This window comes from Miniopterus natalensis, chromosome 13, assembly GCF_054644295.1.
Source record: "Miniopterus natalensis isolate mMinNat1 chromosome 13, mMinNat1.hap1, whole genome shotgun sequence".
NCBI lineage: Eukaryota > Metazoa > Chordata > Mammalia > Chiroptera > Miniopteridae > Miniopterus > Miniopterus natalensis.
In genome coordinates, this window is record NC_142093.1 from 63,564,170 (window position 1) to 63,581,234 (window position 17,065).

General features: G+C 51.6%; 1 protein-coding gene across 9 annotated transcripts in view; it reads right to left on the minus strand.

Moving 5' to 3' along the window:
* Positions 1-3,490: 3,490 nt before the first annotated feature.
* Positions 3,491-17,065, minus strand: part of MAP4K4 (mitogen-activated protein kinase kinase kinase kinase 4) — a 158,992-nt gene continuing 145,417 nt past the window's right edge. For all 9 annotated transcript variants that reach the window (XM_087823742.1, XM_087823746.1, XM_087823748.1 and 6 more), the window contains 7 exons: positions 16,015-16,158; positions 11,950-12,084; positions 9,582-9,682; positions 7,427-7,576; positions 6,472-6,631; positions 5,661-5,800; positions 3,491-3,805 (listed from right to left, as the gene is read on the minus strand). In XM_087823742.1, coding sequence (XP_087679868.1) covers positions 3,722-3,805; positions 5,661-5,800; positions 6,472-6,631; positions 7,427-7,576; positions 9,582-9,682; positions 11,950-12,084; positions 16,015-16,158 — 914 coding nt within the window. In that variant the 3' untranslated portion in view covers positions 3,491-3,721. The remainder of the gene's footprint in view (positions 3,806-5,660; positions 5,801-6,471; positions 6,632-7,426; positions 7,577-9,581; positions 9,683-11,949; positions 12,085-16,014; positions 16,159-17,065) is intronic.

Consider the following 17,065-nt stretch of genomic DNA (forward strand, 5'->3'; position numbering starts at 1 on the left):
CCATCCACCAGTGGAACAAACACCCAGCGGGAAAAAGAAAAACCTCACTTATTTGGTGGCCTAGACAGTTACAATTTTATTTTCGCCTCAGAGAAATGATGTTTCTAGGGTGAAGCACAAAGGAGCTAGTTTATGAGCATGTTTAACGACAAGATACTGCGGCCACCTCTCTGTAACCCGGAGGCTTGAGCACGGTGCTGAACCCGAGGACTTGGCCCCAGATGTGTGCATGGGGATCCTTCCTGCCGGACCGATGGCGTTGACGGGGCATCACGAAGGGCGCGGCCAAGGACCTTCACTGCAATTACTAGGCCTAAGTTAGTATTCATGCGCCAGTCTCAGAAAAGGCAAATTGAACTGTCCTATTAGGTAGACAAAATGCTATTTTACGTTTTGACCCAATGCAGACTTGCAGAAGTAAAACCGTGTTTGTTCCTTAAGGGTCAGCTTCACTTCGTTTTCTCCTCAAGAGCTTGGCGATCGACAGCTCACCACCAATCTCATTCCGGATCTTTAAGCAAATGTTTGCTTTCGTGGCCCATACCTGGCGGTCCCTCGGGCAGCCCTGCTCTGGGAGCTGGCAGGACAAGGGAGTCCCCCTGGAACGGGGGTGGCCCTGGGGAAGGTGTGCATAAAATATGGGTCCTTACAGGAAGGAAACATTCTGAGATCAGAATACATTTGAAACTCATGCCACAGAAAATAGGTGTCATTGTTATTTTATTTAAGAAAAAAAGGGGGGGACAACAGTAATTTTCATAGTTCACAGAAGACACATTAGCACTGAGGAGGGGGCTGTGTCCTGCGGCCGTCGGCCTGCAGCCGAAGCGTAGCGAACCCAGGCAGCCTGCCACACGCACCGCTGGTCAGCACGTCTATAACCGGCAGTCAGGGATTATGAATCACCAAGAGTGAGCTACAACTAAGGCGAAGACCTAAATAACCCATTAAAAACGTCAATTAAAAATAAACCATAAGTATGTGATGCACATTAGTGTAACAAAACCATGCCTGTAAACATTTTCTCCAGCGGAGCAGGTGCACGGAACAAGGACACCCTGCTGGGGCAGGGCCGAGCCCCGCCACCCCCGATCCCAATGCTCCGCAGCTAATGGGAGCATCGTAACACTGCTTCCTTTTGTGATTTTGCCATCTTGGCACTTCTGTGAATCACTACCCTTTAAAGGAACAAAATCAGCCCTTCTCCAGACACAATTTTAACCACTCACAGTCTTTTAGGGAGAAACCGAACTGGGCACCTGCTTCAGCTATAGCAACAAAGTCTGGCTGACGAGGTGAGGCCAAGAAGGTGACACCACAGCCAAGGAAGGCGCACGGGGGACCCACCCTCAAGGACAAATGGCCGGCTGAGCTTCGTAAAGGAGGCCCAGCAACGAACTCAATTCTGCTCAACTCAAACCCCTCGTGTCGGGTGGGTGCCGAGGGCTGTGTGCGTGGGACAGGCGCAGTCCCCACGAGCTCAGGCCCCACCACGGCTTAAGGGGAACCCAGTTTTTGACAAGCTCTAAACCCTCAGTCATTCCGTTACCGCGTGACACCCCCTTATCAACAGAGGCTCAAGCTGCTGAAAGTTCGGACTGTGCTGCCTCACCCCTCCCTCCCCGCCCACCTGAGCGTTGTTCTCGGGCACCTGCCCAACTTCCCCCTCTCTAAAGCCACGGGAGGGGCACCTGGACCCAGCCAGCGGTCCTGCCCTCCTGGCCGCGTGTTCACGATGGCACGTCGCATCTCACTCAAAAAGCCAAAGTGCGCGCAGAAAACCGCGAGCAGCAACGTTCCGACTGGAGCCGAGGTGGCGGCGTCTGGTCTACCTCTAAGACCCTCCCCAGGGGACCAGCTCTCCGGCCTTCGAGCTGACAAACCAGTCGAAAAGACTAGTGGTTCTGCTGAGCATCAGCACGACTCCAAAGGCACCAGCGGGCGGGCCTTCCCCACCCCTTCCCCTGAAGGGAGGCTCGGCGGGCTGGCCTGGGGGCCGCAGGACCAGCCGCCGCCGCTCGGTTCTCCTAACTCCCGGGACCGCGCTGAGCAGGGCAACAGTGGTCACAAGGATGCCAAGTGGGTGGCAAACAGGTGCAGACGACTGTGATCCGTGGGGAGGTAAGTCAGTCTCCCATTTTCATGTCATAAAAAAGGTCAGGCAGGAAGGAGGGGGAAGCCTGCGAGGCGCCGGGCTTCCGTCTGGCGCACGGCTCAGAGCGGCCTCGGAGGGGGTGCAGGGCCCGACACAGCGACAGGCAGAGGAAGAGTGACCATGGAGCCAATTATTACCCAAGACATTTATTACAAATGCCATGAACACAGTCATGAAGCCAAGTTGGTTTTAAAAAACAGAGCAGGAAGAGCCCGGGGGCCGGGGGCCGACACTGCCCAGCACAGGGCGGCCGGCTGCCAGGGGCTGCCCACTGCGGTCCTCGGGGGTTCAGCGCGCTGCGTGTCAGAGCCGGGAAGAGCCCGCCCGGGCCCTGCAGCACCGGGCGGCTTGCGTGGCTTCCGCTGTGGACACCTGTCTGCCACCAGACCCCACGGCGCCACGAGGCCCTGGGCTGCCGCTCGCTGCCCACCACGCACTCGGGGAACGCGCTGCGCGAGGCTCCCCGCGCTCTACCCCGGGGACGCCCACGGCATCGCGTCAGCCCCGCGAGCAGGCGCACGGCTGGCCCCGTCCTCAGGGACAGTGTCTCGTGTGCCTACCGAGACCTGTGACAAAGTAACAGTCCAACTCCAATCTGACAGTTTGGTATTAAAATTAAATTAAACATTAATGTTTTCCTCCAAAACACATAAACTAAACCACCTCTTACTGCATTAAAAACAATGAGGTAGGCAAAGAAATGAACGTGGCTGAAAAGCGTCTTTCCTCCGCAGCGCGGCGTGGGGACTGCCGCCCCACTGCTGGGCTTAGACGGAGTCGCCCCGCGGCCGGAGCGCTAACACTGTCACACGCTTCTGGCCATGACACAAACGCACACATTCTCTCTTCCTTTCTTTTTCAAGAACCATCTGCACATGATTTAGGCAAAACCTGGTGCACAGAAAAATGACTGAGTCCTCGGCGAAGCCAAACAAAAAAATTCCAAAAAAACCAAGACGGGACCCCTTCACCCACCCTACCCACCTCCCAAGCCCCACCCACAAAAGTTTTCCTAGTAACTGTCTTTCACATTTTATAAATATTAACTTCTTAAACCTGCCCCTTCTTCTCTGTCCACATATTGTCACATTACAAAAAGAAATGTCAATTAAATACATTGTTAATGTTACTATATTAAATCCGCTCTCGCCTCAGCAGCCTGCCCATCAAGACTACCACCTACACCTCCCTGTGCCCACTTCCAATAACCCACAGCACTGGCACGGTCTCCGCCTCCAGCACCCGAGTCCCTCAGACAAGACATTCCGGAGCCGAAGGAAAGGCGTCTGCTTTCTGGTCCGATGCTCGATCCAAAACACTTAGCACCTGACGGGAGAGTCTGAACAGCACCAGCTGCATTGCAGCCTTGATTTATTTTTGAGTAAGGAAAAAAATTTTAAAAAAAGATTGGGGATAAACTGGTAGGGAGCAGGAAGGGAAGGAGGGAGAACCCCACGCGGCATCTGCGCACACGGCCGCCTGGGCTGCCCGGCGGCGCTGCTCCGGCCGAAGGGATGCCGAGTCCTCGGGGTCTGGCTGGCGGCCAGCGATCCTCCGGCGGGGGCTCTACCAGCTCAGAAGAGAAGTCCTGCCTAACGTCATGAAATACACCTGACTGCTGCCACCAGACCGGACAGAGGCGAAGAACACCTGCAAGAGCAAGAGAGAAGGGGGTTACGGGAAGCAGCCCCGCAGGGCCCGCCAAGCACCCGGCTGCCAGCAACCTGGCCGCCGGCGCAGGCGGGACGCCCGAGCCCCGGAGGCTCCTTCAGAAGAAAACCCGGGAGACGTCTACTCTTCATTTATGAGGAATGAAGCCATCTGTAGCCGATTTTTATTACAACTCAGAAGACTAATGAGTCCAGCAACTCCTTGTATGTTGCCATACTGTGAGAACTTCCAAAGAAAAAAAATATGTTCCTGAAATTGGGCTCTTTCTCCCACCTCCACTGGGAACACCTCCTTAAAATAACGTGCTTAGAAAACTCAGTGAGTTGGTGAACAATGGGGAGGACTCCTCAGCAACCTAATTTTTCTCTCTTAATAAATGAAGCTTGCCCGGCCGGCGTGGCTCAGCGGTTGAGCCTCGACCCATGAACCGGGAGCTCACAGTTCCGTTCCCGGTCAGGGCACACGCCCGGGTTGCGGGCTCCTACCCAGCAGGGGGCGCGCAGGAGGCAGCCCATCAATGGCTCTCTCATCACTGACGTTTCCATCTCTCTCCCTCTCTCCCTTCCTCTCTCTGAAATCAATAAAAATATAGTTTTAAAAATTGTTAAGTTAAGCTAAAATGTACTAGCTAATTCATAACTCTATAATTTAATTTTGTACCTTTTACTAATAAACTTTGAGGAATATGATATCATGAGTTATAAAATTATTTAACAGAAGTTCAAAGAATAGTAAACTGTGGCCACATTAAGTACATCTGGAAAATATAAGCCAAAAAGCTGGTAAAGTCCTGGATAAGGTCTCAGGTGGTACGGATTTTCAAGGTAAGAGATTCAGGAGACATGAGGAAAATGTTACTCCGTTAGCACATGACCTTCTGGACTGCAGGAGAAAGTGGGTGGGCGGTGATGTGGCTTCTGGGTCGAGTATGCAACTGGGCAGGCAGACGACCGGCTGGCGAGGAGGGACCTACGGCTCCTCTCTATCGTGTCAAAATTTTAAACTTCATCTGAGAAGTCAGCCTGCAGGCTGGTTGCCAGGATGTCTCCTATACTGTAACGTGAGGCGAGAGGTGGAAATGCTCTCCGAGGAAAGCCCCTCAGGCTGCAGACAGGCCGCCTCAGCACATCTCTATCCTCGCGAACAGGAGAGAAAGCTGGGCTGGTGAAGGCCGGCTCCCGCCTGGCTGTCCTTCCCAAAGCCGGCAGCCGGCCCCACGCCCATGGCCATCCCTCCGCTCCACTCCAAAGCTGGTCTGAGGAGGGACCCCCTAGGGGCCAGTAGGACAAGGGTGTGGTCAGTTTTAGAAAAGTAAGGTTTTTAAACTGGGGCTCGACGCCCCGGGTCTCAGCTGCAGGAGGTACTAGTGTTTCTGTGGAAACGACCCCTCGGCACGTCTCATGTGCAAACTGTCAAGTTATTTCAGGACTCAAAAGGCAGAAGAACAAGGGTATCTCCTGATACACGTGGGTGGAGGGACCTCGTACCTGCCCAGGTCTGCGCGGTGGTTTCGTCTGACCCGAAAAGAACCCTGTCCACCTAACCCTGGCAGCGTAACCTTCCCTGCTCCAAGGTCAGACAGTCTAGACAGGCCACCTGCTGGGTTAAAAGCTCCGTACGACAGTGTCTGCAGATAGCCGTCTCTCCATCCCTCGTAGCCAAAAGTATCTATACACACGTCCCAACCCCCACACGCAGGTCTCAAATCCCACTACTAGAGACGCTTGAGGAATTTACTTTGGAATCTATCAAAGCCCTAAGAAAAGCTTCGCCGAACTCCCTGAAAAACCCGCCACGGCTGGAGCAGCAGCGAGACGGGCCGAGGGGGCGTTACCTTGTCGTTGCGCTCACACAGGAATTTCAGTCTCTGAGCCCTTTTGTGCATAAACACGCCATCCAGGTGACCCGTCTCCACAGACCGGATCTCTATGGCCTTTTCTCCCCAGCCCATCGTCTGGTTGGATCGAATATAGGCTGTTGGAGAGGCAAAAACACGTAACAATGAGGAGACAGCCGTGAGAAGACGCTGCTCACGTCACCCCCCCGAAACGTCCAGCGGTTGAGAATTTCTGGTTTAAGGATCTCGGCCTCGTAAGCTTCTGGTCCCCCCGGGAAGCTGTCATCCGAATCGGGTGGAATCCAGCAGCTTCCGTGCGGCGACTGCCTGCCGAGTTTATGCTCGGTGCTCCCACTTTCTACGCCCAGTCACGGGGAGGGCAGGCAGGGACCGCGGCTCAACCGCAGCCGACCCAGAACAGTCTGAGACCTAAATGTGAAGCCCTGAACATCCCAGCGGCCCGCTTCACCCGGCCCGGCCGCGGACACGTCCGCCCGGGGCACGAGGCTGCGCTGCGGGTCGTGGCTCCGCGCTGCCAGAAGCAAACCACACACCTCTCCGCCTCCCTCTACTTCCCACAATCAACCGACCTCTGTCCCACTCCCCCCGAACGTCTTAAGGCTTAAATGAAGGACTGTCAACGGCAGAAGCTTTAGAAGCGTCGAGGAATTACTTGGGTTCTGTTCTAGGTTAGTCCCATGGTCTACAGTCTAATTCTCCACCGTCTACCGCCAACCGCTCTGCTGACACACACGCGGTCTGGGAGGAAGCTCTGCGCTCAGAAACGCCGCCGCCTCCAGGGACACACCTACGGACGTGGGCATCTCCCCCCACTGCAGGACCACGTCCTTGGTGATCCTCCCGTAGGTGTTCACGTAGACGCCCTCGTCCTCGTAGCACACCAGCAGCTCCATGCCGTCGGTGTTGGGCAGGATGATGATCGCGTGAGGCTTGATGCTGCACTGGATCTGCGAGGGGAGAAGGCACAGCGAGGCCGGTCGGGGCCAGTCTTGCCCTGCGCGAGCGCCCGGTAAGACTGCCGGAGGGCGCACCGGTCATACTCTTGGTGATAAATACAGCAGCTGGGCAACACTTGGGGGAACCCATGCAATCTATGTCCCAAAGTCTGCCTTTTACAGGTCAGACACTCTACGAGTTCACATTTTCTGAGGTCCCTGGAAAATATTTAGATTGTGGGCTCCATTTAAGAAATTATGGTTCCTCGCCTGGCTGGGCGTGGCTCAGTGGTTGAGCATCGACCCAGGATCCAGTCGATCGGGGTTCGATTCCTGGTCAGGGCACATGCCTGGGTTGTGGGCTCGATCCCCATTTGGGGGCGTGCAGGAGGCAGCCGATCAATGACTCTCTCATCACTGGTGTTTCCATCTCTCTCTCTCTCCCTCTCCCTTTCCTCTCTCTGAAATCGATAAAGATATATTAAAAAAAAAAAAAAAAAAAGAAATCAGTGTCCTCAAACCACTCCCAACCCAGGGGTGTTTGGACCTACCAGCTACTGGCCCAGTCCCATCCCATGTTAGTCAAAGCAGGGCTAAGGTCTGCAGGAGGGCTGCACAGAGCCAGGAGGGACAGTTCCTCTTGCCTCAGAGAACACAGACATGAAAACGGCCCATCATTTCAAAACTCACCCCCACACGAGAGGAAGCAAGGGATCCCTGCTTGTGTTAGTTCATTAAGCAGAGTAAAGAAAAGTCAAAACAAAATGAAGCCAGTCAACCAACCATAGAGTGTGGGTTCTCTCTTACGTGTGTTGGTAGATAAATGTCATAGACGGATCCCGAATCCACATCAACAGCATGGAACCCAGCGCAGGACCCGTAGATCACCTTCAGCCTCTGGCCCTCCTCCACAGTGAGGTCCACCAGCAGGGGCTTGTGCACCAGCTCCCCGAACGACTGCAAGTGCAAACAGGTCACCGAGAGAGAAGCAGTGAGACGGCAGAGACCTGATCTCTCCCAGATCAAACTAGAGAAGCCAGGCCCAAGTTATTCAATTACGGAGCCACCCTGCAACAACTAAAGGCAAAAACACTCTTTTAAAAAGCCTTCAATTTAATATGCTTTTGTCTGTTAACGAGAATCTAGAAAACGCTTCTTCCAGAAGCCATGTCCCAAGTTCTCCCTACCTAGTCCAAGAGCTCTGCTCTGCCACTTAGGGCCCTGCTGTACGTCTCAGTGAGACACGGACGTGAAACAGGGTTTTCTAGAGCTCGCTCCTCAGCTGCTTCAATGCAGACCATGGACAGAGAGGAGGGGCTGTGGGAGCCACGTACTAAGAATTCTATCAGCAGGATCACCCCCGCCACTACTGACTTTTAGTTGACATTATTACGCTTCTACTTTCACTTTCCCACTAGAGTGGTACAAGAGACTACGGCACGCAGGCCTGGAGGGCCTTAGCTCTTCTTTAATGTCAGTACCTACAGCTCACAAGACAGATTTAAATAAGATCGTCAAAGCAACTGGTACACTACCTATAACATAAAGAATATAGTAAGAGCTGATCTCAGAAGACAGTTGTAATTTTATAACCAATCACTTTCACTCGATAATACGTAGAATTATTTTTTAAGCAAATCTGATAACCACATTTAGCCTCCTTTACTGGAATCAAGCAATAGCAATCTAAATATGTCAATTTCCCAAATAAGTAAAGGTTACTCTGCATAAAATATATCAAAACCATTTTTAAAAATAAGTAAATAGTGCCTGGCCAGCATAGCTCAGAGGCTGAGCATCGACCTACGATCCAGGGGGTTACAATTCGATTCCCCGTCAGGGCACAAGCACGGGTTGTGGGCTCGATCCCCAGCAGGGGGCGTGCAGGAGGCAGCCGATCAATGGACCAATGACTCACTCACCACTGATGTTTCTCCCTCCCTCCCTCCCTCCCCCTTCTTCTCTCTGAAATCAATAAAGATATTTTTTTAAAAAAAAAAATAACAAAAGAGAATCATTTTGGATGAAAAATTCTTAATTTCACACCCTATACTAAACAGTCCCAGGGGTTATGCTTAAGGTTTTGTGTCTAATATTAGAAATGATGTTACTAAGTTATTTATAATACCTAATGTCATAGTAATATCATCTTAATTAAAAATTTCATAAATTTGTATCTAGGGCAAACTCTAATTTTTAAAATATCAAAAATACCCATATAAAATAACAACATTTTTCTACAGTATTTTTCTTTTTTTCCTTTTTTTAAATATATCTTTATTGATTTTAGAGAGAGGAAGGGAGAGGGAGAGGGAGAGAGAAACATCAGTGATGAGAGAGTCATTGATCGGCTGCCTCCTGCAGGCCCCCAAGTGGGGATCGAGCCCACAGCCCAGGCATGTGCCCTGACCAGGAATCGAACCCCGATTGCCTGGATCCTGGGTCGATGCTCAACCGCTGAGCCACGCCCGGCCGGGCTACAGTATTTTTCTTTAAACAAAAATGGAATATTATACACATTTTAATCTACTTTTTTATCTGGGTTGTAATACTATACTACTCATGAATTTCTGTAATTTAATTTTTAACTATACATCTCAGGCTGTCTACTGTTGGCTTCTCTTCTGTTATTAAATGTTTAGACACACCCATGACGTCAGGTGGGTCAGGGTCTGCTTTTTAATGGAGGAGGTGTTATTCTGTCTTTTCCTCTGTTACCATATCGCTCACTGATCAAGGTGTCTGCACCCCACTCCGGGCTATCACCTCCCACTCTGAGGACCCGAAAAGCAGAAAGCTAGGCTTATGCCATTAGGAATGGCCACTCTATGGAAAGTTATACACTCTATTAGTAGACAGCTTTTAAATGATCAGTTTTAACTGCTCAGGGTCTTAAAACTTTTCCCTGGCTCTTGGTCACACTGTAGCTAATGCTACTTTTAAGTGCATTTGATGCTGTTACCTTAAAGGCCATAAATTTGTGATATGGCTTGGGTGCCCACGCATAAACTTCCACAGAACTCTTCAACGCAATTACGAGAAATTTGATTCTTTCATATTTCACTGGAAAAACAAACAAGAGAAGCACAAGTTAGTATCAACATGGAACTCTGAATTCTTTCGGCTGTCTTCTGCGAACTTTACAAAAACGACTTCTATTGATTCATCCAAACCTACAGCAGGAAAATGTGGAGCGAAATCACAGTTTTCTTTCCAACTTCTTTGTGTGTGATTCAGGCCATTCCCAAGTTCTTGATGTTATGCTGGACTCAATTCCAATGCTCTGGTTACTACCAATGAGTACTTTCACTAATGTTCCTAATCTTCTTATATTGCAAGCATTTAATTGTCAAGGGCAGTGCCAGGCACAGCACCCTGAGGTCTCAAGGACTCAGCAGAGCTTGAAAAGGACACTGATGACACTAATCAGCCAAGGAGCTCCTGAGCCCAGCAGGAGGCGGACCCTCGCTGTGCCTTTCCCGAGTCCCACCCGAGCTCACAGGCTGAGCCGCACAGACGCGGCCCCAAACCGCCCACTGGCTGAGCGTGAATTCTGTTTCTGTGTCTAAGACCAAGACAGGTAGTAACTTAGGATTCTACCTAAAGTTCTGAACCAGAAGAGCAGGAATAAAGAAACCAACTATCTATCTATACATATAAATAAGAATACATGTGTACACACCCACAAACACAGCTGCTTCACTCTCTCGGCCAGGCCACTCTGCTGACAGGCACCCTGGGGGCCTGAGCACGCGTCTGGGCAGACCCGGCAGTTTCTCTGTAAGTTGTCTCATCTCACACTCTGACCTGATTCTTCCTTTGTACATGAGAGACGGCTTGTTAACTTGATGTCTCTCCCTGTTAAATTCCATATATTGTCACGATTCAAATCAGTAGGTGACATTAACATTAAGACACAAAGGATTACCGAGCTGTCTAAACTAGTGCAGTTAAACAGTTTTCCACGACTTTAGGAAAATTTCTTATCTGCAGCGTTAACCTGACAGTGACTAAGTACACGTGGCTACCAGGCACTTGGAACGTACTAGTGCCGCTGAAAAACTAAATTTTAATGTTTATTTCATGTTGATTAATTCAGATATAAATTTAAATACCCCCCTCCCCCATATAGTACAGCACAGGTTTTGATAAACTGAGTACAATTTCCTAAAAGTATAAACTAACAAATGAATGGTATCACCCACTGGTGTCTCCAAAAGTGCTGTGACGCTGTCAGAAAGGATCCCAAGGGGCTGCTGCTGGCTCTGAGGAGAAAGGCATTTCCCTCCAACACAGCTCTAGCGCCCCCGTCGGATGAGCTCTTCATAAACATCCCAGCTGCTATCCGCTGGTGTATTAAATTTAGACTTCGATGGTTTTAGTTACACCTCAACAAATAACAATGTTTCACATAAACACAACACAGAAAGCCCTAATCCCAAAATCTATACCAAGGAGATGCTAGTGCTTTTTGGGATCACTCAGAATCATTCTAACACTAACTAGGGTGACTCCTCTAATTGTCACTGACCAATAAACTGAGGGCTGTGGACAGATTACAGAGCAAGGTAACGCCAGCAACTGTGGCGTCCTGGCCCAGGGAACGACTACAGCATATACTCTCATAAACACAGGAAAAAAGGAAACACAAGCAGAAATCTGGGTTCAGCAGGCCCCTTATGCTGGTAAGTCTTAGACGTACAGACCATCTGCTGACCTTCTCAAGCTCCCACTTCAAGTGATGTGTCATCTCTCCCACAGAGCTTTAATTTGACTACACTCCATTATGTCCCCTTTATTTCCAACATCTGTACTGGTATTTTGTTTTGTTTTTAATACACAAAGAAATTTCTTTTGTCTTGTTCCTGTGAGATGTTATTTCATGAGAACCACAGCAGGCATTCCAGAAAGAAAAACAGTTGCCAGGAGCCCCCGACTGGTGCCAGGTTCTTGTCCGTTAGGAGCCCAGGAGCCCTGCAACACTGCGCTCGGTCCAAGATGCCGAGCGCTCCTCGGGCAAACCGCGCACGTTCCACCGGACGGCCAAGGACAGGGCCCCTGGTCCCCGGTGCTCCAAGCCGACCGGCTCCCTTGCAGGGCGTATCTGCTCCGCACCTTGCGGAGAGGACTGTGGGCTGTCAAAGGGGAAGGGGGAAGGGACTGTCCCAAGGTGACGAGTGCAGCCACGCGCCTCAGGACGAGTGTCCAGGATTAGGAGGTGCCTCAGCAGCACAACAGCGACGAGGTACAGGTGTCAGGAGCGAGCCTGCTAGTCCCGCTTTCAATGGGACCCTAAGGAAGCCCTGGGCGGCGCGCCCCGCGGCACTCACCGACTTTATAGTGCACACAGCCCTCCAGGTCGCCCACGGTCGTCCAGCCCTGCTTCTTCTCCACCTCCGGGTCGTTGTGCAGGATTTTATTCCTTAACCAGGACAGATAGTAGACACGTAACTTATCCTTTTTGCCTAGAAAAACAAACAGAAACATTTTACACACATATTCCAAAGAGACATCATCATCATCAACAGTAACCAAAAGAAACCTCAGTGAACAATAAATATCATCCCCCTAAGGGAATTGTTTTGTATCAGTTTTATTAGAAACTCAATTCAAGCTATTCAGGTGGACTTTTGAAATCCAAGAATTATCACAAAGTACAGCCTGAAGGAAAGGTTTGAAAAGGAATAAAGAATTCACACTTAGGTAGACAAACAATGTTAATAAACCACAGAGTAGTACGAACACCTTCGCAACAGCACTATCAACCCAGCCTGTGAGGTGCTTCACTGCGTTAGGTCGTCTGACCCTCAAACCCCTCCAGTGTAGCTATTCCTTCCCATCTGGCTGCACAGCGGTAAGTAAATCACTAACAGGAACGCGGATCCACAACGGGTGAGCCATAAGCTGGAGCTGTGTGCAACTCACCCAGAATTTGTAAAGAACTCGTGTAAATCAGTTAGCAGGGAGATAACCCAACAGGAAAACTGGGCAAGCACCCAGAAAGGCAGATGCGTCAGATGCATACAGAGGGGCCTGTTCTCCGCAGTCAACAGTGAGTGACCGTCCTGAGGTTCAGCGTCTACAGCCACAGAGCAACTGCCGGAGGCAGGAGACGCTGGGGAACCAGAAACGTCAGGAACCGCTCTGGAAAGCCTGAAGCTTGGCACTACCTACTGAAGTCGGGTACAGGGGCCCCTGGCACGGCCCAGCGGCCTCTCTCCTAACACACAGGTGCGTGTGAGCCCCGCACACAAGGACGTTCAGGGCAGCACCGTGCACAACAGCCCAGGCAGGACCCCCAGCAGGGGCTATCAACGGTGGAACGAGCGAACAGACCGATGTGGTCAGACACAGGACTAAAAGGCACAGAATACAGCTATTAACCACCACCAAAAAAAAAAAAAAAAAAATGACGCTGGTCAAGAAGGCAGGCACTCACATCAACAAGCGACAGACAATCCCTGACCATGTGGACAGACGCAGAAAAAGCATTTGACAAAACCCAGCACCCATCTCAGGATAACAACTCGAGGCAAGCCCTGGCCGGGTGGCTCAGCTGGTTGGAGCATCGACCACACGCCCAAAGGCTGCCAGTTTGACTCCCAGCCGGGGCACATGCTCGAGGTTTGGGCTCAATCCCTGGCGGTGGGCGTGCAGGAGGCAGCCAATCGATGTCTGTCTGTCTCTCTTTCCCCCTCCTCTCTCTCTAAAATCAATAAAAAAATATTTTTAAAAGGTCAAATGCTTTCCTATATACTTGTAAAAACAACTGGAAATTGGAAACTAAACAGTCTGAAAAGGCAGTGAAAAGTCTGTACGATACTGTACCGGTGGGTAACTGCACACCTGTCAGAACCCACAGAATGCCCAACACCAAGAGTGCACCCCAACATAAGCCATGGACTTAAAGCAGCCAGACACAAGAGAAGACCTATCGCTTTAGCACGTCTGACTTCAGTTCAGTAAAGGAAAACCAATCGAAGGCGCTGAAGTCAGGACCACGTTCCCGCCCGGGGGAGGGGGCCGCCTGTGACGGGGGAGCAAGCAAGCGTCTGGGGTGCTGGGGCTGCTTCATTTCTTCACCAGGGTGAGGGCTACATGGCTGGATTCTAACTGTGGCGATTCGCTGAACTGCAGACTTGCTATCTGTGAACTGGCTGTACTGTGTCTTATACTTTTTACATTCTGAAGACCTTGGGAGGGTACTGAATGTGGGAAATACTCAGTATGCTAAAAGCGAAACAAAACAAAGGCCACACAGTTTTATGAACAGTGTTTTATTCCCACAGTGGGAGACACAATTACAAGAAAGAAGTAAATACAAGAAAACGTTCACAGAATCATCCCCAAGACGGTGGCCTCTATTCGTTCTGAGTTTCCTGCCTCCGAAGCTCCCCGCGGTTGGCGTGCTTCACGTGTATGACTGTGAAACCCTTAAAGCTACCAAAGGAGAGACAACTATGGGGAATTCGAGCAGCAGCATCCCTGTCCCGCTGACTGCGGATCCCCACGAGCCGTCCTGTTCGCCGGGTCACAGTGACATCTAAGCCACTTCCGCCGGCAGGCTGGTTTCCTCCTGGTAGAGAGCCTGCTCCCCCCAACACCCACGCTTTAAATGGCTGTTTTCTTTTACGTGGGATGGTGAAATTTTTGCATTTCAACAAAGACCTTTACTTACAACTGTGGATGAAAAGGGGCCACGTGCTCACCTGACAGTGCAGGGGAGGCCTGCATGGGGGCCTCGCAAACTCAGGGTCCTAAAGTAACCACAAGGATGGTCTGAAATTAAAACTTTTTAACTAAAAGCAGTTTATAGTGGGTGGTCATGTCCTAGCCCAGTATCTTCCCTGACAAAGGTCAGTCTTCACCTTCACTGAGCCTGTCCATTGTCTTTTTGTATCTGTGATAACATATTGTTGGAAAGTCAAAGTAATTTTCCCTTTTCCCGACCCCTCAGGGCACAGGCGCCACCACAGGTCCCCTCGTCGTTCCCGAGTTAATCGCTGACTGTTAACTACCCAGACCCGCCTAAAGGAAGTGTGTCCATCATTTTACTTTCTGTCCAGTCCCAGAGGTTTCCCTGCTTTGCCTTCTCCCGCCTCCCTGACGGTCACGGGTGGATTTCATGGAGCCCGCTCAGGCCGCCTCCTCTGACTGATCTGAAAGGCGAGGTGCAGATCTGCCACCTCCGGGGCGCTGGCCCAGTCGGCTGAGATTCCGCTTCCCCGCAGCTGTTTGGCTCAAATAAACTCACAACAAATTCTTCACAGGTTTGTTTGAATGTTTCATACACTGACACAACCAAAGTCCTATTTGAAAACTAAAATACCTGCAAGAAATCTGTTACAGATAAAGAAATATAACAAGCTTGAGTTAGCAAGTAACTAAATCAGAACTGCTGCTGACTTTAAGACCTATTTAAGTCTTATCTTGCATACGCTTTGATCCCAGCACTAATACAAATTATTAGGCAATCATGACCTAGGAAACAGGAGCATGCACGCCGCAGGTTAAGTGATCTACACAGATGTTTGTGAAACATGCTTATGTGAGAGGGGAAAAGGGGATGAACTGAAAGACTCACGACGGAAGGCGAGTAAATCAAAGTGAGCACAAAGAAACGCGCGGCGCTGTGCAAAGCGGTCGTCACGGGAGGGTGCTTGATGCCACGGAAAGAGAGGCGACGTGGTCCAGGCAACAAGAGCGGACTGTGCACCCGCGTTCAGGACCGTGGTTACGTGGGAGGCGGCCGGGGGCCCGCTAACCGCGTGCGCGACAGAGTGTCAACGTCCATTAAAGCCAGCGGTCGGCACACGGGGCCTGTTTTCTCGCTGTTATCCTCTGGACGCCTGAAATGGTGCATAACCATTCGTAGGTAGATATCTGACCCTTTAAGTGTGTATTTTGAGTGTGCGTCTGCTTAAAAGACTGGAAGTTAAAAACCAAACAGTTAACACTCATTATCTTTGGGTGATTTTACGTCGCATTTCTCCGACTTGCTTTTCGGTAGTAGTCTGTCACTTTTCCTAATGGACGTAATTTATACTGAAAAAAGAGCTCTTTCTGAAAAGCAACTTACAGTGTTCACTGACGTAAGAAAAAAATGCATTACTTCTTACTGCCATGGAAGGAGTAGTTCCTTTCGCACGAAGGAGCACAAGGGAGGACACCACCCTACGGGCTGGCGAGCGGAGCAAGCCCAGCAAGCCCAGAGCGCAGAGTGGTCCCGGGGAGGCGACCCGCCCGGGCGGAGAAGCCCAGGCACGGTGCCCCGCGGGTCACGCCTGGTTCGGTGGCATCTCATTTAGCCACGGCTTCAGAAAATGAGACAGCTGAAGGCCGTGCCGGGCGCTGTTTAAACAGTGCGAAGCCCTGCTTTACTCACAAATACTCACCGGATATTGTCACCAAGACATTCAAGCCCTCGAGGACATCCATCTGCTGAAACCGTCTTCGGTTGATCAGTGGATACACCTTCCCTTGGCCACTTCTGTCCAGCAGCATCAGGCCACTTTCTGTTCCCACTAACAAGTTCACTCCTGTTTCAAGGACACAGAAAGGCCGAGTTACACTGTGCCTGGCTGGCGGGGGGGTGGGAGGGCAGCGCCGCCTGGAGAGTGGGTTCCTCGCTCACCCACAGAAAGAAACGCTTGGCATGGTCACAGGTGAAAGGAGTCCAGCTGCAGCCAACGGCCACAGGGAAGCGACGGGGAAGGGCTTCCTCAAACACAGAAAAGGCCTGGAGGGGAAGCGGCACGCCTCTCGGCCTCCTCCAGAGCCCCTGCTCCCGCCCCCGGCTCCCGGGCGCCTCGGCCCAGCAGCGCCTGGCACGAGTTCCTCCCACGCGCCACACGCACGCTTCCTGTGTCTGTCGTTACTGTCACGGGAGCGGCTGCATGTGGTCCCTGAATGCTGAGCGGTTCACGCCCGGCCCGGCTCCTGTCATTCAGCTTAAGCTTTTCTTAGAGACCGTTCTCCACCGTCGAGAAAGCAGCAACTGCACTCTGTCCCCCAGCTTCTCAGGAATGTGAAAACACTTCGACCCCCCGGACCCCCCCGGCTCCCCGCTGCCGCCGAGTGCCTCCTGCTCGCCCCACCGCGCGGTCTCCTCCCTCCTCGCCCCCACGCGCCTCCTCTCCCTGCCACTCACGCCCGCTTTGCCGTCTGGCTGCGGGACAGCAGCTCTGAGCCACTAGCCCCTCATTCCATGCCTGGGCCCCTGCTCGCTACCGAAACCCTCCCCGCAGCGCCATCCTCTCCCACAGCGGCGCCCTCAAACCAGCCAGGCTGGCCACCAAAGCAGGAGGCCCCCTCCTTTCCCCTCCCTCCGCTCTCGCCCGACTTCAGGCCGCGGAGGGCGAGAGGCCTGACTGAGGTGCTGCAAGGGCCCTCTGCTCCCTCGAGCCTGCGCATCAGAGCCCCTCCCCGCAGCCCCTCCGAGCGTCC